Source organism: Polyodon spathula, chromosome 4 (assembly GCF_017654505.1).
Source record: "Polyodon spathula isolate WHYD16114869_AA chromosome 4, ASM1765450v1, whole genome shotgun sequence".
NCBI lineage: Eukaryota > Metazoa > Chordata > Actinopteri > Acipenseriformes > Polyodontidae > Polyodon > Polyodon spathula.
This window is the reverse complement of record NC_054537.1, coordinates 16,756,708-16,778,928: the sequence shown is the minus strand read 5'-3', so window position 1 is coordinate 16,778,928 and position 22,221 is coordinate 16,756,708. Positions and strand designations below refer to the sequence as shown.

At 43.4% G+C, this 22,221-nt stretch overlaps 1 protein-coding gene across 1 annotated transcript; it reads right to left on the bottom strand.

Moving 5' to 3' along the window:
• Positions 1–645: 645 nt before the first annotated feature.
• Positions 646–6,564, bottom strand: LOC121314232 (M-phase-specific PLK1-interacting protein-like). The gene is made up of 2 exons (XM_041247265.1): positions 6,029–6,564; positions 646–1,984 (listed from the first exon to the last, which is right to left on the bottom strand). The coding sequence occupies exons 1-2, from the start codon at positions 6,434–6,436 to the stop codon at positions 1,781–1,783; spliced, it is 612 nt and encodes a 203-aa protein (XP_041103199.1). The 5' UTR covers positions 6,437–6,564; the 3' UTR covers positions 646–1,780.
• Between the last annotated feature and the right edge of the window lie 15,657 nt (positions 6,565–22,221).

Genomic DNA, 22,221 nt, shown 5'->3' with positions numbered 1-22,221 from the left:
TTAGTCAAATTTGCTTGTCCTACTGAGTCTCTGTCTTACAGGAGTTTAAAGTATAAACTTCCTCCACATGCCACAATCGATATTATTGGTAGAACGCAACAAAAATAAATGTAGCCCGATTAAATTTTGTATTGACAACCTGGAGTCCCTATTGGTTTTAATTTTATTTTTTGTGGGAAAGGTACCACTATTACCTTTAATTGAGGCATCTAATATATTTAAACTAAAACAAGCATGTAGTTAAAACTTAGATGTCACCATTGAAGATCATTTCAAATGTGGTGAAAAACGAATTTTGTATCAATTAAATACACATTTAGTCATTGACCACCTTCAGGGCGCAAAAATATACTTTCATATATTAGCTTAACAGATTTGCACTGGGTTGTTTCCCTAAGCACATTCAGCAAGCTACAGCTTAGCAACTACACTTAGCAAATTAAGTCATTTATATTCTACAGGTTGGACAGCCTACAAACTGGCTGGTAACCCCCAAATCCTTTTTTTTTTTTTTTTAAAAAACATGCATAGCTGAAAACTTCATGTTAAAATGTGTTTAAGTTTTTTATAAAACCAAAAAGGTTGATTTGCAATGTATCTTTAGTTTGGCTTGAAACTGGCACATTAACAACAAACGCAATGTAGAATTACTCATGTTCACCTTTATGTTATTTTATTTAAATATAAACAAAAAAACACTCAGCTTTCAAAAGCTGAGATGGTGTATTAATCAAACATTAATGAAAGGGATTTAAAAAACAAAATACCATCCCAGTTTAAATTACAGAAATATGTTGACATTTATTTGCCTTGACTGAAAGTAGTCTAAAAGAACTGTTAAACAAAGATTTATTTTATTTTACAGCAGTTTAAATTAGCTGTATTTGGGTTATAATCAGACTAAGTAAATACATAACAAAATATATGTAGACATCCTACAACATTGTGGTTATTTTGATATTGTTCAGTGAAAAATGTTCCAGAACTGGAGATTTAACAGAAATGTTTAGGTTTCATTTCTATATAAAACCTGTCAACAGTTTATTTATTTAATTTACACAATGGAAAACATTTCCTGAGATGGTTAAAAATGCTTTTAACGTTTGGTACTCTTCCGGTCTTCTAACACATAATTCATTTCTTGTACAAACCAAAGGAAAATAATAGCACTCTAACACATGATTCATCTTGAATACAGTATATACCCATATATACACTACTTATGACAAACTACAGATGACAAATGTTAGCTACAAATTATTTTTTTATGTTATGTACAATTTTGGAAAACAATCAAGTGTGTACAAACTTCCATTATAATTCCACTGTAAAGTCAGTCTAAAAACATTGTGATAAAATAAAAAAAAAATACCATTTCCATGGTATCTCAGTAAAAATCAGGCATTCAAGCTGCCTGTCGGTATTCAAAGAGGTAAATAGTGAGATGCTGTTTTACCAGTTGCTAACTGTTTGCTGGTGATTAAAGAACACCGATTATTAATTTCTTCAGGGCAGGGAAGCACTTCCAGATCCCCAGAGTACTAAGAAAACTCCCAACACCATCCACCTCTCCCCTTTGGAAATACCCAGTGCAGTAAAAAAAAAATAATAATAATAGTCTCATAAAATAATACTGTATTACAAAACATGTTTAACTAAAACCCATTTTCATGTTCCTGTAAACAGTACTTTGTCCAGATATATCCCTAAAAAAAAGGATGTGATCCTGCTTCTGAATCTGCGTTGCTGTAATAAAAAAGGGGGTCTATGGATCTGGTTTTTAACTGAAATACCTCCCTCTTTTACCAGTGTTTGTTGTTTGCTCTCTGTTGTACTTCTGGTTAGTGTCTGTAACAGTAACTGGCTCTAGGCTAGCCCATGGGTCCTCAAGCATTGAAGGTCTGTAATAGTTTTCCACATCATTAGACACTCTTTTCTCTCTGCCATGCGCAGAACCAAACGGTGTAGATGTCCTGGGTGAACCCTTTGAGAGAAAATCAATCATGTAAAGAAACATTCCATAGTTTAAAAAAATTATATATATATAAAAATAACTAAGTAATATTTAACACAACATTTTTATTCGATTTAAGCTTTAATCATCTAAATTTTATGTGCTTTTCCCCCTAATATCTTTTCAGAGTGCCACCAAAGGTATGTTTGATAAAGTTCAATGTGAATGCTAAACAAAAATTTCAACATAAGGCTTTAAAAAAAAAAAAAAAAAAAAAGAAGAAATAACGCAGGATGTTTGTATTTCTAGTTAGTGATTCATAAAGTTACAAATCAAGAAACAGTTCCAACACCTTTACTCTGTTTCCAGCTGCAATATATTTTTTAAATATATTTCTCAAGACCCAGGTTCTATCAAAAATAACCATGTAAACAGTACTGTACTTCAAATTACTAGTGTGGACAGTTAACTGAATGGCACTCCTCATTTACTCTAAAAACTTACACTGATCTGAAAGCTTATTTAGCTTTTACTATCGCTGTGAAGCTTCTAGTAAGATATGGGCTTGACCATAATTTTCTAGTGGGAAAGAAAAATATAGCAGACTCCCCTGCCCCGCCCCCATTTTTTTCCTGTGATATTTATGTTTTACAGCTATCTGAATCTTATCAGATGGAAATTACATAACATTCAAATCAGCTACATGGTTCAATTGTTTTTTTGCTAAATACAGTATAGGGTGCTGTGTCATATATACGCCGATTTTCACCCAAATTCAGTGCGGCCAGTAAGACCATTGCTGCTCTGCCCTCGTGGAGTGGATGTCAGCTTGCACCATACAGCACCCAATACAATTTTCTATATTACATACTTAACCACTGGCCAAAGACTTTGTAGTTCTGCAGTGCTGAAACAGTTAATACTTAACATTCACAATCAACCTCTACTTGTGGAACACAGGCACGCAAATTGGTCACTTCATTTAAAGCAATGGCTTGAAGTTGTATGCACTTTCTTTATCAAGGGTAGGCACACTACTTATTTCCTTAAACGTGTAGACCGTTTCTAGAATAGAAAGGGTTAATAATTTAAAACATGAGCAAGCGTGCTCCTCCATCAAACACACACAAAAAACGTTAAATAAGGATTCAGTTAAGAATCATTAACAAACATGGAGCACTTAAGAAAAATTATCTGCTGCTAAAATATCTGCCCTGAGGTTTACGACGCTCAGTTAAGTTTATTAACTCGGGATTGCAACTTTACTACCACCATCAAGATTCTGAACTGGATACGTAAAACCTCTTGCTTCAGCAAAATCATATTTTTCGTAATTCTGTATTGGTACAATGCAATATTGACAAAAGGCTCAGTACTTTATCTTCCTTGAAATTACGACCCCTATTATTAAAATAACACATTAATACAAACAGTAGCCTTTATAGTATATTACAGTAGCTCAATTATAACAACACTGGGACCCGATGTATTAAGGCTTTTACCTCAAAATGCAATTTGAATCAATTTTTTTAAAAAGAAAACACTAAATTTGTAAAACAAGTAACAACTCAAAAGTTTAAAATTTGAGTGTGTAAAGTCTATTACTAGTAATGTAACGTTAGCAGTTTAATTTACCTTTTACTAAACTTGCTGCAAGTTTCATTTTGGTTTAAAAGACCTTAATAATATGCCCAGGGATTGTTTCAATAGGAGGACAACACCTTTGAACTATACTGAGGAGGTTTATAAAGGGCTGGGCTCATTTACTCCTCTCAGCGGACTATAAGCAGTAATCTATTAACTAGAAAATGTTCAATTTAACATTAGGCACAATTCTTTAGAAAAACCCACAGGGTTTCTACTTTACTAGCCTAAACCAAGTACAGCATACTGATATGTTCTGCTTTAGATAATATAATGTAGCACTTCACTTGCTTGAATTTGGTTAAATTAGTCATTTCTAGAAGTCTGTGTCACTTTAACTGTAAACCAATTATATTCCTGAAACTTGATTTACAGGTGTTTTGCGTCGTTATGCATTAGACTAGGCCAACTTTGTAAAATGTTGAAACTGATTGAATTTTAACTGTTTTTTGACTCGAGCAGTTTTCTGCTTTTAAATATGTATAATCAAATGACACTGCTTCCAAGTTGTTTTTGAGTGTCAGATCCCATGATCCAGACTGCATGCATGACTTCCATGAAGTAGGAACTAGCCATTCTTATAGGCTATGGTTCTTCTGAACCATGTTAGCAGCACACCCTGCAGCAGAGTCTTATTCAGGGCCAACAACTAACTGTGCCACCTGCCTACATTACATTATGCTGGTGGAGTTAAGTTTATTTTTTCAATTTTAAATGGCAAATAAACAAAAACAATTCTGTACTTATGTTTACATGAGTTCTGTAGTACTAGCAAGGGAAGGAATTCATTTTGTTTGGAATTTCTTCAGGTGGAGGAGACCTGCAGAGCACAACTTAAGATTCAAATGAAGATTCTGTATGTCATTCGGTACACATTTGGGTGAACATAAAAGGGATGGTGATGACCCAATACTGGTTTACTTTAAAGCAAAACTACATGAAAGACTGCACAAGATGCTCATATCTTTAAGAGAGGGGCAACCAAGGTTTTAAAATACCCTTACCTCAGGCACTAAAGTTACTGGGGCCCCTTTTCAGTGTTTAAGATCTATTTGGCCGTTTTTTTGTTTGTTTGTCTTTTGTTTTTTACTACTGCACAGAAGGAAGCCCTACTACATAAGTATATTGCGGTAAAGGGTGTCGAAATCAAGTTAAGTGATTCTCAAGACAAAGTATAACCAAGTGTATGATATACAGAAATTGTGTAAAGGCAGACTAACAGGTTTGTGGCTATAAGAATATAACCTGCTATTCTCATTTGGGCCGACTACGTTTCTTTCATCATTGGCGATTCCACTAAATTCTACAGGAAAATGCATCTCCAGCAGGCCATTAGTAATTAATTTTAAAGCTTCGGTTACCATTTCTTTAAATATACCTATAGGTCTGCAGCTAGTTAACTCCTAATTTAAACCTAAACAGGCTATCATACGCTTAACTCGCACTCAAATAGAAAATCCTGCCAAATTTGTTGTTACGCTTTAATAGATCATTCTAATAACAACAAGTGAGGAAAATACAGAAATTATTAATTTATGAAATACTGTGAAAACATCACTGCGTATTACCTTTCAGTTCAGGGAGGCGAAAGTCGGATGTAGCAGCCGGGTGCAAACAAACTTAATATGAAAAAAATGCAGAAAATAAAACTCTAAAAAGGTATTTACTAATAAAATTAACGCCATGTTACTCCATTCACCTTACCTCGTTTACAATTAATAACACCATTGATTTGCCCATGCACAACTTCAGCCTGCGCCACATATGTGATTTCACCTACTTCCTAAACTTAATCCCTTTTAGATTGGAGATGGGAACTATGGACAGTAGTTTGATTTAATGATAATAAAGTTTTGGCAAACGAAACGTGGGAGATCTCCGGAGTCCCCGATGATGTTGGGGTGCGGGATGGCGGACGAGGACTTGACTTTCCATTATGCGTCTTTCAAAGTGACATAAAGTATTAAAGGAGTGAAATAACGACAGTTTTACTGTATAATTACGTTGCCACGTGACATAGGGTGTGTGTGTACACTGTGTATATATATATATATATATATATATATATATATATATATATATATATATATATACCTATAATAATTAACAAATGATAATATTAAACATGAAACTAAAATATAATTCAAAGGTTCAACTTGATTTGCCATACACAAAAAAGGCAAATTACTCTTCAGCGTAAAGACGTTGTGGCCCTTAGTTTTACAGAATCACTGGTACATCACAAAACAATTTGCTACGGTCAAATATCTCTCCAAATTCTCGGAAATATAAAGGCCGTTCCCAAAACCATGTAAACTTTCACCTCCATATGCTTGTTTTAAATTTGCGCGAACGTGTTTGAATTTAGCAAAGACTAATTTTTGGAATTTCGAGGAAAAAAAAAAAGTATTTGTAGCCCCCTATTTTTACCTGCCGATAGCCTCTCTGTTGTCCAGGGCTGTACTTCTGGTAGTGGTGGTAATCGTTGTGACCTCCCGGGGACTTTGCATACGGAGTCGAGTACCTAGGGCTTGGCCTCTGTGCGGTCTGACCCGTGGACGGGCTGTTATAGCTCCCCATACCGCCACTACCGTTGTTGTTATTGCCGTAAAAATTCTTCGGAGGAGTATGGGGAGATTTGCCAGAGTATTGCCATGGTCTCTGGCCATAAGGCGGAGACGTGGCGTTTAAAAATCCCCGGGTAGGAGGAGGCAGCAAGCCCGCCTGTCCACCTCCTCCAAATCCAGGCCCTGTCGGGGATCCACGAAACCCCGTAGGTCTTTGATCCATGCCTCCGTTTCCTGGAGGAGGTGGATGTCTGAAACCCGGTCTGTACATTTTCTCAGGACTAAGGCGATCTGCTTTTACCGTCTAAACTTTGTATATCGTAATTGAAACTCAATGTGTACTACAACGCAATCAAACCACGGCCATGTTGTGCTGCAGTAGGAAGTAGTCCCCTTCCCTAACGGAACAAAGACAGAGCAAAGGGTTCCAACATCCTGGTAGTGCCAGGATGAAAGGGGCGACGACTTATTAATACAGAGGTACAGTCACACCAAAGAAGTAAAGAAAAACAAACAAACAAAGAAAACACAAACAAACATCATTTTAACACAGAAGCCGTGTCAAAGTACAGAAACCACATTCTACGTAAGATGATAATCGTTTGGCAAGACTGTTTCTAACACATTCGTATTTTATTTAACATTTTTGTTAGTACAATCGTTCAATTCTAAGAAAGGCATAGTTAACACTTATTTTGCAGTAAACGCTATCTTACGCACGTTTTCAATTGCTAATGAAATGCACATATTATTTAGTAGTACGAATCTACATGATGTACGGTACCAGGGCGACCCTTCGCACCGGTGTCCAGTGTTGTCTTTTCCTGAGAGCCCCCTCCCCCCGTCCCTTTGTGAATTTGTCAGGAGGTTTGAGAGTACAAGGGAAGATGTCTGCACTATCAGCGCTCGCTAAGGGGTTTGCAAGCCTCTTCTGTTTAAACTCATCGCGTTCCTTTCATCTTAATTTTCTACAAAAAATGCATTAACAGCAAGAATCTGCTCAGCAATTCGCAGCCAGGTACCAGCTACATTACTGTTATTTATTCTTTTGCAAGTACAGTAATAGCCTTTTCCCACGTGTTGCGTTGTAAACCAGTAGCTACAGATCTGCTGATTTACAATGCAGGTTGTGGAACTTTATGTTGGAGTTGGGACTATGGCTGCTGCTTCCTGCCTGCCAACTCTGTTGCTATTGGCAACGTGACGCTTTTTTCATGCAGCCATGTTGTGGGGGAAAAACTTAGTTAGCAATGCACTGTATGAAAGTACAGCATTTCATCTGCTGTATGAAGAGTAACCTAGCTTGGTGTTACATTAACCTACTGTATAGTGGAATACAGGAGAATTGAAACGAGAGAAGCTAAATAAGTAAAACATATAAAAGGGGTAAAAGCAAGCTCTTAAAATCAATTTAGTAATGTGCTTTAGAAGCCTGTTGGTTGTTTAGCACAGAGCTTTCTAACCTTTTGGATGAAAGAGCCATGCCAAGGATGCCTGTAGGCATCTATAGAGTGAAGTGTGTAAAGTGTCAGACAATCACAAAAACAAAGTGAATAAAATAAAACTGTATACTGCAGTACAGCCTTAAATAGGGGTAGATTACAAAATAAATACATAAATAAACAGTAGCAAGGAAATTTAATAAAGACAAGATTTTTCAAGACTCAACTAGCTGCTTTGGTGTTTGTTTGCTAAACATCTCTAGTATAAGCTTTCAATTTTGTCCTCTTTTAGTATATCTGAAGGTACCCCACTACAGAGCAGATCAATTGTCATATGACTGATTGTTTAAAAAAAAAAAAAAACGAAAACCAGTTGGAGTCAATTGCAAAGAACTTGTAGATTTAGTATGGAGCTGCATACTAAGTTGTGGACTAGTTTATATGGCACTTTCTCAGGATCATTCAAAACTTCTCACTCACTTAGGCCCCGATCACACTTGCAATTTGAGGAGGCTCAGGGCCCAAGATTTAGACCGCCGTTTCGATGTGGCCAGCAACCCGAGACCAGGCCCGGCCTTTACATGTGTATGAATGAAGAGCAGATTTAGGGCCGTTTTTTTCGTATCACATGATCAATGTTGTTACGTGGCTCAGTAGATATTCCCATGGGCGCGAATGGTAAATAAAAAGCTGAGTATGTGCTAGGCAAGACGGCAGTGGGTCAATATTGAATGGTAATTATTTCTACATCATACAACTTTAATGATAAAAAAAAAAAAAAAAAAAAATGACATTTAAAAAACAATCTGGCGGGTTAACATTCAGGTTGTTTCGTTCACATAATATACTGAAACGACCCTGGCGATGGCAGCATCCTGGAAGTTGTGTTTGTCTTGTTTGTTACGTCCTGTTAAGGTTTCGTGTATTGTGAGGGTACAGGACACGCCGTTAGTGTGTGTGTGTGTGTGTGTGTGTGTGTGTGTGTGTGTGTGTGTGTGTGCCCGTGTGTGTGCGCGCAGTGGGCGGTTCCCCCGGAGGCTATAAGTAGGAGGGGGGGGAGCCGCGAGCGGGAGAACGCGGGTGAATGAGCGGAGAGAGACTGCGAGAAACGGAGAACTGACTGAGTGCTTATCGACGAAGCAGAGTGCGGTGTAAAAGAGAGAGATACAGCCGTTTATTATTTTGGCGTGAACCCCGGCCCAAACAGAGTTCCGTTGTGTTATTAAAAAAAAAAAAAAAGTACGTGGAACCTCATCAGGTCTCCACCGAGTCTGCCTCACCCCCATAGCACAAAACGCTAGATTGGTGTTTCAGGAGTGGGATTTGTACAGCGCCTGCCACGAGGGGTGAAACAGAAGCAAGAGGGAGAAGATGGCAGATGCGAGAGAGATGAGAGGAGACGAGCTGCGAGCCAGACTGGAGGAGCTGGTCGCTGAGCTGAGGGTCAGGAGCGACCCGAGCATGTGCACTGCATGGAGAGGAGAGAACATGGAGCAAGGGAGGAGCAAGAACCCTTGGGCGAAAGAGGAAAGAGGGATCAAGATGACGGAGCTAGGAGACAAACGGACTGGTCCGCAGGCTGAGGGGCACTGCGCCATCGTCATCGAGGAAGAAGGAGGTTCTTCAGCCTCCGCAAGGACGTCATTGGCCACGGAGATAGGAGGAGCGCGAGTGCGCGTCAAGGAGGAGGCAGTATCACCATCGGACACGGCTGCCCTGCAGCAGAATGTCAACAAGGGGGTTTATTACAGCCGTCTGCGGTACAATGGTAAGGCCGATTGGCGAGACTTTGTAAAGCAGTTTGAAATGATGGCAACGATAAACAACTGGACAGACAGAGAGAAAGCCAGTAATTTAATTGCTTGTTTAGAAGAAGAGGCTTTACATTGTTTAACCACCATCAATCTGAATGGCTGTAGTAGCTGTGGGGCATTGGTTGCTGAACTGAGTGTGTGTCTGACAAGGGAGTATGACGTTAAGCCCTGACATGGGCCCCGTGCCGATCACGGGAGAGAGAATATGCGGTGTGGGGGGAACATATTGCAAGGGGCGAGCCGGCAGTCAGTGAAAGCAGGCCGCTATAACGGTAGATCTCCGTGGGAGGCGTACCATGTCAAATTCAGGATGGCAGCGCTTACTAATGGCTGGGGACCGACGGAGAAAGCAGGACAGTTGGCGGCTGCATTAGAGGAAGAAGCGCTGCAGGTTCTGCTGGACTTGGGCCCAGACGAGGTGGCCCAATACGAGGTGCTAACCGCAGCTCTCGAGCGCCGTTTTGGGAGAGTGGAGCCCGCAGTCGGGTTGCGCCTGCAGCTGGCCAACCGCACTAGAGCTCCTGGAGAGAAACTGGGTGTACTGGCTGCTGATGTCCAGTACCTGGCCCGGAAGAGGTACCCAACGTTCCTGCCAGCAACCCAGGAGGACCTGGCTGTCGAGGCCTTTGTTCGCAGACTGACCCCGACCGCTCTACGTCAGCAGGTCCGGTTTGCTACCCCAACCTCCCTAGAGCTCGCCGTGGCTCACGCCGTACAAGTCGAAGTGGTGCTCGAGGAGGGGGAGCGGGACCATGCCCCTGGGAGTGAGAATGGTCAGCAGAAGAGGCGGCCTGACCACACACCACCTCGAGCTTGCATGGCCCAAGCAGAAGAAGAGGAGGCCCCTTACCACACCACTGACCCCACCTGGCCCCCGGAGCTTACCACCCTCATCAGGGTGGCGATCACCCAACCGGCTTGGACTCCTGAGACCCCCCCACAGCCGTTCTGGGGCTGTGGACAGCCTGGCCACTTACGGCGCCACTGCCCAGCAGCAGTTGCTGCACCACCACGCCTGACACAGCAACCGCAGGGAAACGCCAAGGGGCCCGCATAGACGGGGCGACGCGTGCCCCTAGTCCAGTTCCCTTAATAGCGGACCACCCAGCTGCAGCAGCCGCCACCAGTACTAACCCGTGTAGCCGACAGAGTGCGGCGTCACCCCCCCACGGAAACAGCCGACCACAGACAGTGCCAGCCAGCCATAGCGGTAGGAAGGACCACTGCCGGGGACTTCTGCCATGTCCCCGTCCGCATTGAGGGGGTCCCGTGCACTGCTGTCGTGGACACTGGCTCCACGGTGACTCTCATCCGTCCTGATGTGCTCCCTGCAGGAGTCCGGCTGGAGCCCACCACCGTGCAGTTGCGCACTGTGACTGGAGAGCTAGCCCCCATACAAGGAAAGGGCAACCTTGCTATTGAAGTGGCTGGACGGACCGTGCACCACCCTGTCTGGGTAGCAGCTGTACAGGACCCCTGTATACTGGGCCTGGACTTCCTGCGCTACACCGGCGGACCGCTAAACCTCCGGACCGGGACACTGCACATACAGGGGAGCCCGGCTTTAGCTTTAGCCTCACCCCTTGGACCGCTGGGTCAGAGTTGGGACCCCTTCGCACGACAGTTTCGGGATCTGCCGAGGACACAACGGATCGCTGCAGTGAGATGGGAGACCTCAGCACACCCCCAGGCTCCACCATGCGCCAGTCTCATCAGGGACAATACAGTGTCTCGACGGCCACCCTCCAGCCGCAACGCTCGCCAGCCAACACGCCCACCCTCAGGCCGCAACGCTCGCCAGCCAACACGGCCACCCTCTGGCCGCAACGCTCGCCAGCCAACACGGCCACCCTCTGGCCGCAACGCTCGCCAGCCAACACGGCCACCCTCTGGCCGCAACGATCGCCAGCCAACACGCCCACCCTCTGGCCGCAACGCTCGCCAGCCAACACGGCCACCCTCAGGCCGCAACGCTCGCCAGCCAACACGGCCACCCTCCATCCGCAATGCTCGCAAGCCAACATGCTCACCCTCAGGCCGCAACGCTCGCCAGCGTGTACAGCCGCCCTCCTGCAGTTCTGGTGTGGCCCAGGGGAATGCAGCCCTCCCCCAGGCAGCCCCGCCACTCTGCATGGCGCCGCCAACCGCTACCCAAGGGCTGCGGGAGGACACCGCCATGCCACGCGCTACTGTCAGGGGTAATTCAGCGTCCCCAGCAATCTCCCCTCCGCCACCAGTCTCCACTGAAGACCCAGCTCTCAGCGCAGTGCACCCAGTCTGACTCAGGAGCTGCGAAGGGCTTTGCGCAGAAGAGCGTCGCCAGCTGTGGGAACTGGTGTATGAGTATCGCCACAGTTTCGCTACCACCTCGGATGACGTGGGGCGGACACACCTGGTGCAGCACCAGATCGAGACGGGAGCCGCCCGCCCCATTAAGCAGCGCCCTTGCCGCCAACCGCTCGCCCTCCAGGAAGCCACAGAGCAGGTGCTGGAGGAGATGAAGGCGGCGGGGATCATTGAGCCATCCGACAGCCCCTGGACCTCGCCGGTAGTCATGGTGCGGAAGAAGGACGGCAAGTGGCGTTTCTGTGTCGATTACCGGCGAGTGAACGATGTGATGGAGAAGGACTCCTACCCCCTTCCCCGCATCGATGAGTCCCTTGACTTGGTGGCCGGCTCTAGATGGTTCTCTTCGCTGGACCTCCGCGGCGGTTACTGGCAGGTTGCGCTGGATCCCTCTGCACGGCTGAAGACTGCCTTCTCCACTGGACGGGGTCTGTGGCAGTTTACTGTGATGCCGTTCGAACTTTACAACGTCCCTGCAATGTTCGAACGGCTCACGGAAAAGGTGCTGGCCGGAGTACCCCCATCGGAGTGCCTGGTCTACCTGGATGACCTGCTGGTCCACGGAGGGACCTTCCAGGACGCCCTGGCCTCCCTGCATGAGGTGCTCCGGCGCGTGAGGACAGCGGGGCTAAATTTGCATTCTGAAAAGTGCCAGCTGATGCGCCAGGAGGTCTCATTCCTTGGGCACCGAGTGGGAGCAGAGGGGATCCAGACAGAGGTGGACAAGATCACTGCAGTGAGGGACTGGCCTATTCCCGTCAACCCCCGGCAGGTTAGAAGCTTCCTAGGGCTTGCGTCCTACTACCGCAGGTTTGTGCAGGGCTTTGCCACCATCGCTGCCCCCCTGCACCGCCTCCTGAGGAAAGACGAGCCCTTTGAGTGGACCCTGGCGTGCCAGGAGGCATTCGCCTCCCTGCAACATGCGCTGTGCCAGTCCCCGGTGCTGGCTCCCCCGGATGTCCGTTCTCCCTTCCTGCTGGACACGGATGCGAGCAACGAGGGGATCGGGGCTGTCTTATCCCAGCCGGGTCCGGAAGGGGAGCATGTGGTGGCGTATTTTAGCCGGTCGCTCAGCAAGGTGGAGCGCCGGTATTGCATCACCCGATGGGAGCTGCTTGCGGTGGTGGAGGGGGTCCGCCAACAGCTCCAGGCGTTTCAGTACCGGATCCAACACCGGGCTGGTGAGAAGCACGCCAATGCGGACGCGCTGTCCCATCGTCCCTGTGCCTGGGAGGGATGCACCCATTGCAGCAGAAAGGAGGAGAGGGAAGCGGAGCTGTCCCACCGGGGGGAAGAGCAATGCCGGGTGGCAGAATTGGCTGAGAGGGTGGATTGGAGAGCCCATCAGGACAGAGACTCGGAACTCCGCCCCATACTACAATGGTAGAGCAGCGAAGGCCCCCTTGGGAGGAGGTGGCCCCTTTTTCCACAGCCACTCGGGGGCTGTGGGCTCAGTGGAGCGGGTTGGCCTTGCATGACGGAGTCCTTCAGCGGCAGTGGAAGGTACCCGCCACGGGGGAGGTGAGGTGGCAGGTGATTGTCCCCGGGGCGATGCGCCAGGAGGTGCTAGAGGCCCATCATGGGACCCCAGGCACTGGTCATTTTGGAGTGACAAAGACCCTGCGGCAGCTCCGACAGTCGTTCTACTGGGGGCAGTGCAGGCGCTGTGACATCTGCACTGCCCGGAAAGGACCCCAGGGCCGGTCGCACGCCCCACTCCAGCAGTACCAGGTCGGGGGGCCTATGGAGAGGGTTGCCGTAGACGTACTAGGCCCCTTTCCACGCTCTGAGAGGGGGAACTGGTTCGTTCTGGTGGCCCTCGATTACTTCACTAAGTGGCCAGAGGCGTACGCTTTGCCAGACCAGGAGGTGGAGACAGCTGCTGAAGCACTGCTGGAGGGGTTCTTCAGCTGGTTCGGGGTCCCTCAAGAGTTGCATTCCGACCAAGGGCGCAACTTTGAGTCCCGGGTCTTTGCCGGGATGTGCCAGTGCCTGGGCATCAAGAAGACGCGGACCACCCCTCTGCACCCTCAGAGCGACGGACTGGTGGAGAGGTTCAACCGCACGCTGGCCGTGCAGCTGGCTGTCACCACCGCCACCCATCAGCGGGGCTGGGACACCCACCTGCCTGTCGTGCTGTTGGCCTGCCGCTCTGCTGTCCAGGATTCCACCGCATGCACCCCTGCCCTGCTGATGCTGGGGCGTGAGCTGCGCACTCTTCCGGAGCTAGCTTTTGGTCATCCCCCAGATGCCCCCAGTGTACCCCCGGGCCCTGAATATGCCAGGAGACTACAGGACTGACTGGAATCAGCCCACAGCTTTGCCACGGACCAGTTGCAGGCCGCTGGGGTACGGCAGAAGCGGAACTATGATCTCCGAGTACGGGGGCGCCACTTCACCGCCAGGGAGCTCGTGTGGGTCTTCAGCCCCAAGAGACAGCGGGGCCGTTGCCCCAAATTGGACAGCCACTGGCTTGGTCCTTGCCATGTCCTGGAGAGGATCGGGGACGTGGCCTACCGGGTGCAGCTACCTCACAGAGGACGCAAGGTAGTGCTGCACCGGGACCTACCTGGGACAACACCCAGCACCATCCGACCCAGCAGCTCCTGACAGTCCTCTCCTGCCCCCTCCCGATCCACTCTGCCCTAACAGTCCTCCCACCCCCAGGGCTGAGGGTTCCTCCCCCGACGGTTCAGTTTCCCTGTCCCCTGTGGCTGATGGGAGGCCGTCTTCCACACAGGGCTCCCGCCCCCAGAAACATCATCGCCTCCCGGGTCGTTTCCGAAACTTTGTTCTTCCCTCGGGGACGAGGTACTAAGGGGGGGGTGCTGTGTAACGATCCTGGCAATGACAGCATCCTGGACGTTGTGTTTGTCTTGTTTGTTACGTCCTGTTAAGATTCCGTGTATTGTGAGGGTACGGGGCACGCCGTTAGTGTGTGTCAGCGTGAGTGTGTGTGTGCGCAGTGGGCGGTTCCCCCGGAGGCTGTAAGTAGGAGAGTAGGAGAGTAGGAGGGTGGGCATGGGGGAGCCGCGAGCGGGAGAACGCGGGTGAATGTCTGAGCGGAGAGAGACTGCGAGAGACGGAGAACTGACTGAGTGCTTATCGACGAAGCAGAGTGCGGTATAAAAGAGAGAGATACAGCCGTTTATTATTTTGGCGTGAACCCCGGCCCAAACAGGGTGCCGTTGTGTTATTAAAAAAAAAAAAAAGTACGTGGAACCTCATCTAGTTTGTCTCACCCCCATAGCACAAAACGCTACAATACGAACTGCAGTGCATTCATAATTGTGCTCAATTTGTCACAATTACATTTTCTTCTTGTCAGATTTAGTAACTAAGCGATATATATAAAAACTGCAGGATTGTGTATCTTAGTAATGATCAATAATGATGCTGGCGACTTGGAATATTCAGCCACCATTGTTTTATTTGCCCTCAACGATATACATAGCTACAGAAGTGTGCATCTTTACATCAAAATGCCGATCACTTGTTAGTTTTTAGCTGCTTACTTTTACACACACACACACACACACACATAAAATACTGTTCTCATCCACATATATTAAGATCGTTGCTGCACCATTGTGATTATTATTGTTATTGTTATTCTACTAGATCAGTGGTTTATTATGTGCTGTGCATGTTGTTGAGCAAAGTGTATTTGATGCGTATTGCTGTATTTAGATTGACGCTTCTCTTCATTAATAAAGTCATTTACATGTGGGATAAGGGTTTTGTTATAGCCATATGTTCGGTAATCTTCCAAGATGAGGAGTAATGCTAATGTTCAGTCTTTACTGGTAATGGTTTGGGACTAGGAAAATAATAATGATAATAACAACGAGTAAACGATAGAATAGTTTAAACGATCGTGTTTGTAAACAAAGGCGGTATTCATGCAGATTAAACAAATCCGTATAAATGAGAAGAAACACGAGTAAAGTATTTAACATTACTTAATGCCGTGTCTTTCCTTAGGAGGGAGCAGTCGTACTATTAGGTGGTCAGTCGTGAGTTTGTCTTGTGAATGTAAGTCGTTGTGTACAACCTGATAGCCAGTTGCAATCTGAGTGAATGATCCATTACGAAAATAAATATTTATACCTTTCAACACAAATACGTTGCTGTTTCCTGCGTTCTAAATACCTCTCTGTTCTTGAGAGAATTGTAATTGTGGGTGGGGTAAGCTTGGACCGTCACCCCGTTACGGTAAGTCAAAATAGTCAATGTGTTTTTTTTTTTTAATGCGTACCATAAAGTTGCCACTATGCTGAATTGAAGAAGAAGAAGAAGAAGAAGAAGAAGAAGAAGAAGAAAAAAAAGAAACGTTACAAAAGGATTACTGTATATTCCGGTAGCGCTTCCATTCTGAGTTCCAGAAAAAAAAAAAATATATGAACCGGGTTGCAGACCTAATATGGGGTTGGCCCTGTGCCGGTCCAGTATTGTGAACGGGGTCTTAGTAGCAATTTTAACGAGCTTTAGTACAAGAACTGGGGTTCAAAATCTGAGTGATTGGTTGTCCAACTAATTATATTTTAAGAGTGTTATTTTTCGTTTTTGAAGAAACCTAACATCTTAATTATTATTGTTTTTGAATTACACATTTTTGCACTTAAGAAAATGATGTACGGATAGGGCTGAATTGCATAAGAATATTTTCCCATTTTCTTAAACCAAATTCACATGTATAATCTAATTTTCCTAACACACAACCACAATTAATGAAACTGTGTTAGATGATAAACAAAACTTGTAATTATTTTGTAACAAGTCAAATCAGAAGTACTATTTACATATTTCAGCTATAGCCTATAAAAGCTTAATTTCTCAGTACATCCATTGAAGGCAGTCATGGCCAGTAGTCATTTGCAAAATTATACAATGGAGCAAAAACTTTATTTCATAGTGTACAACATTTTTTTTGGAACTGTGGGGAGGATGGCTGAAAGGACTGCAACAGTTCTGCAGTGCACAACTGCATGGAACACACTTGCAAGCAGATTGAATGCACGTGTAAGCAGATTTAATGATGCCTTCCCTGAGAGGACAGGTACAGCAGCAAATTAAAAGAAAAATGTGTTAAAGGCCGAAGGCACAGATACTGGAAAGTTGTTCTGGAATGTATTATTATTATTATTATTATTAGTAGTAGTAGTAACAGTAGTATTTGTTCCAGTTAGTATGATACCACAAGTCTTTAGTCGACAGAAATAACAACACGTTTTAGTATCGTAGAGTCTTGGGCAACAGCAGTTATTTTGGGTTTGGTGCAATTGATAAAATGTTTAATAAGCAGCTGGGGACTATCTTGAGCTGCTTAGTTACTTGGTATTAACTTGCATACTAGTTTATAACATAAGAACACAATAAATTCTTGAACGAGAAAAGGCCATTCGGCCCACCTATGCTCGCTCGCTTAATGTAAGCGTGGGCTGTTAACACTCAGGAGAGGAACTCAGGAGAGTTTTCATATAACTTCTGTTGATTTGAATTCAACTGTCTTGGCTATATAACCTAACATTCTATTTGCCTTTTTTATAGCTTCTCCGCTCTTAGTTGGCTTAAGAGTTTCATCCACTACTACCCCCAAGTCCTTTTCATACATAGCTTCCTCTATTTCATTACTATTCATGCTGTACTTGCCTGTAATATTTTTGCACCCTATGTGCAAGACTTTGCATGTATTCACATTAAATCTCATCTGCCATGTGTCAGCCCAAGCTTCAATCTTGTCTAAATCTCTTTGTATTACGAAAATAGCTGATTGGGAATTGGCTACGTTTTGGGTCGTCAGCAAATTTGCATAGTTTACTGGTTATGTCTTGGTACAAGTGGTTGATATAGATCAAGAATAACAATGGTCCCAATACTGATCCCTGTGGTACCCCACTTGTTACATTACTCCAGTTTGATGCCTAGCCGCTATTATAACTCTCTGCTTCCTATCTTGTAACCAGTTATGAATCCATGCTGCTACTTTACAATTTATTACCGCTGATTTAATCTTTAGATATATCTTTTCATGAGGTACTTTGTCAAATGCTTTTTAAAAATCTAAGTAGGTTAAGTCATACGCACTATCCTTGACGACTCTAGTAGTTGCCTCCTGAAAGAAATGTAGTAAATTAGTTAAACAAGATCTAACCTTCCTAAAGCCATGTTGGCTGTCCCCTATAATATTGTAACTATATAAGTATGCCTCCATTTTAGTCCTTATTATAGTTTCCATGATTTTACATATGAGTGATGTTAAACTTACAGGTACAGTTTGTAGTTCCCAGGGTCAAGTTTGTCTCCCTTTTTAAATATAGGAACAGCATTGCCACATTTCCAGTCCAGTGAAGTGGCTCCATTATTTATAGATTTATTGAATACCATATATAACATTGGTCCAAAAATCTGTTCTCTTGTTCCCTAAGGACTCTTTGACAGATTCCATCAGGCCCTGGGAATTTTTGTTTATTATAAGTGCAGCTAGCTCCCTTAGTACTTCATTCTCTTCTATAACACACTCTGGTAATGGTGTTTGTGTACATTCTGTTAACCATGGTATAATGTATAAATCCTCCTTTGTAAATACTTGTACGATGTATTGATTAAATACATCTGCAATTTGGTTGTCTTTAGTCACTAAATTACCACTGCTGTCATGTAAACTACTGACTTCCTCTTTAAGTTTCCTTTTAGCATTAACATATAGAAAAATAACCTTTTGAATTAAGTTTACTTTCTGCCACTACTTGTCTCTCTAATTCCCTTTTTGTTCTCCTAGTCTTGTTTTTAAGGTCTCTACAAGTCTCTCTAGATTCTATTTGTGAGGCTGTTCCCATTGATTTAATAGAAAGATATAATTTTATTTTATTTTTAATACCCATCGTCCTCCTTACTAACCACGGGATCACTCCCAGTTAGTATGCTCCTTTAAGTTTGTTACAATTGTCCCCCTGTGTTTCTGCTTTAGACAAGCGATTAGAGTTACCGAATTGGGGGGTACAAAGACTTCCCGCTGACAGCAACCAGACAGTGTGAGGTGGCTATTAAAAAGGCACTCATGGGGCCTGATTTTCGGAAGGGGCATTTTAATAGAGAAAATAGAGGTCGCAATTAGAGTTAGGGTTAGGGTTAATAAAAACCTGATTTAATTTGCTAAACATTACAGTAACAAGTTGAACTGATTTCAAGCATATGATCGACTGGGTATTGATCATCTGTTGGGCTCTGGTGTTTGGTTGATCATCCATAGGGCTCTGGTGTTTGGTTGATCATCCATAGGCCTCTGGTGTTTGCAGTTTTAGCTGGCCTATTATATATTATTAACTAACAGTTAACAAAAAATAAATAATGTACATTAACATGTTTATTAGCTGTTTGTTAACAGTTAATAAACAAAAAAAAACCAGCCCTTAAAATAAAGTGTGACCAAAATGTTAAAAATTAATATGCGTTTGCTATATATATATATTTTCAAATGGTCATAAGTTAATTATTTATTTAATATATTCTAAAATTAGCCAGCCTCCACTTATAAGCCCCTGTTTGAATTTTCTGAACAAGGCACTGTTCTCCAGGATAAATGAGTCATGGGATGAGCCAGGGCACTTGGCATTTACATCCGTGATAATACATTGAGCATCACATAAAACTTGCACAGTTAAAACATGATGATGTTTTCATTCCTTCATTCTGGGTATATTGCAACATGAATGCAATCTATTACACCTAGCATGTTTGGGAAGCCAGACAACTGATAACATATGTGTTTGGTTCTATTTTGTTCCACATCCCCTTTGGAAATAGTACATATTCCTATGCCTTATATGGAAAAGTGCATCTGTGACACCAGTCAGTATCTTTGACATAGAATATCTGTCCCCAGCTGTTGCCTGGATAGCACCCATTGCTTGAAAATGAAAGACTACTGTAACCTTTACAGGTGCAGGTATGGCGTGACTGCGGGCTGTTTGTGATTCTAAATCAGACTTAAGCAGATCACACAGCTCTGTTATAATGCCTATATCCAATCTGAATCTATGCATAACTTGTATTAGAGTTAGAGCTAGAAATGTCTGATGGGGATGAAATATTCTGGGTTTAGGGTAGGGTTGTTTTTTCCTCCACTCTCATGCTGAAGTCAGAATTTGAAGTGCTTCAATATCCTTCATTGTCGATTACAGCTCAGTATCCTGACAGCGGTCACAGTTTAAATAAGACAAGAGAGGGGGCATGTCTTATTTAGTGAGTATGTTTTGGTGTATAAAGTGAACACATCAATGTTTTGCACTTTTTGAAAACAACTAATTATGTACTTCAGGTGTAACAAGCTGTAATGCAAGGGCATTTTCACAGAGCGCACACCCTGAAATGCCATTGCGCAACTGATTTATAGGACTTTTGCAACCTGTTTTTCACTTTGCCCCTTCTGAAAATCAGGCCCAAAATGTAGAGTACAAATTAAAGTAATTGTGGCTAACAAAATAATTCCATAAGTCTTACTTGCCATGCACTTCCATTCACTTTATCGGTCTCAGGTATGGAGTTTTGACAGAAACAAGAAACTTTCCCGGTGAAATGACCCTGAAGGTGCAAGACAGTTTAAGAGCATGGCTTGTAAAGTGAGAATTCTTTAACCTAGTGTACTGATAGATATCACAATTTAAAAAGAAAATAATTGTTTGCTAAAACATGGGATGCTTTTAAAACTTGCACATTTGAGACCTTTATTGTGAATGGATGTGCATGATGGTGAACACTTCAACTATTTTGTTGCTATAATCACTTTAAAGGAGGTTATGATGTGGTTGTTGAATGTGCTAGAAAAGCACACGTAAAATACTGAGTTCAGTACAAAAAGGGTTATTGTGGCTTTGTAGAGAGTACAGTGAACAGCAACCAGACTAATCTCAGGTTTGAAGACAATTAAGGGATGAATCTACAATGCCCAAGAGCAAAGAATAGTTAACGAATAAAGCCAGTAGCTTCAAATGTTATTTATACAGATTTAAATTTTTATTTTTTATTTTTTATAATACAATCATTCCGGATGATTCTGTCTCCCATTGCTCTAGTATTATTAATTATTACCATTTTTCACTGTCTGTCTTTCTCTGGCTCTGAGCTTGCCAGGATACTAATTGTTGGCACTGAACAGACTTCTTCATTGAAAAGTCCCCTTTTCACATGATTTAAGTGGAATTAGGAAGTTTGGATTTCGATTTCACGCTCATAGCAAGCTCAGGGCCAGGTAAAGACAGATACAAACAGAAACGATAACAACTGTATAACAACAATAGAACCCAGAACCCACCAGAGTGACTGCACATGTGAGGGGGATCAGGGCCAGCCTTAGGCTGTGCGGGGCCCTAGGTGGTGATGGTTAAGTGCAGGGTCCAGAACATCAAATGAATGCTACAGTAGCAACCCTATCTTCAATTTAGTACATAGGTGCATCACGTAATCATAAGCACCTACATATACTAATGTTAAGATACAGTAAATACTATTAATGATGTTAAAATGTTAATGAATATACTTGTTTGTTTGTTTGTTAGAATTTATCATGTTATATAATTCACAACTTTGTCACTCAGAATTCCAGTCTACTTTAAACATTAGACTGTATTAACTATCTAAAATGACCATACCCCAATAGGCCTATTGAAAAATACTGTAATGCCCGACTGTAAGTGGGTTCTGACAGGTCGGCGGTGAGAATAACCAGGCAGAAATAAATAAATAAATAATCATAACAAAGAAATCGCTCTTTGACACTGCCACTTTGCGCCGCCCCCTCCTTCAATTTAGTTTTTAGTGTTTTTTATAATGTAGCAAATATTTTTAACAACATTGTGTGAAAAGAGTGGGGACCCTGAAGGCGATGCATGTAAGTATTTTAAATTACATTTCAAGCTACTTATTGTTTAAGGGAGACTTGATAGAGGACACAGTTGGACATTGAGTAGAAACAGGCGTAGGACAGAGAATACTTGGAGACAGTGAGTGTATGAAATGGTTTAAAAGCCACATTGTTGATCATTGGGATCCTTAAAGCCAGCATGATGTTCTGGGATCAGTCGGCTACTAGGAACCGGACAAGCACAACTGAAAACTTTTTCAGAGTAACCTTTTAAACTTACCAAATACAAGATCCAGTTTAACGCCTTAACATCTCTATTGGGATTTTTTCCAGGCATAATATATAGATAAAAGTAAGCTACTCAGAATAGGCATGTACATATTCTGTATTAAATAGCAATGATCACGGCAAAACATGCAATAAAGAATATTATTACAACACACACAAACTGGGTTTATTAACAAGGTAGTAAAGGGTAGTAAATTTTAAATATCATTTGTGTTTCGTATGTGAATTCAATTATACAGTAGTTCACCAATCCAGATCCCATTGACATGTACATTTTTCATTTAAACAAGTTTAAAGGGAAATA

What these genes read in the sequence shown, in the direction of transcription:
- LOC121314232 (XM_041247265.1), bottom strand. Translation starts at nt 6,436, where the DNA reads ATGTACAGACCGGGTTTCAGACATCCACCTCCTCCAGGAAACGGAGGC. An exon ending in AACAGAGAGGCTATCGGCAG is followed by an intron (nt 1,985 to 6,028) that starts GTAAAAATAGGG and finishes TTTCTCTCAAAG; the next exon opens with GGTTCACCCAGGACATCTAC.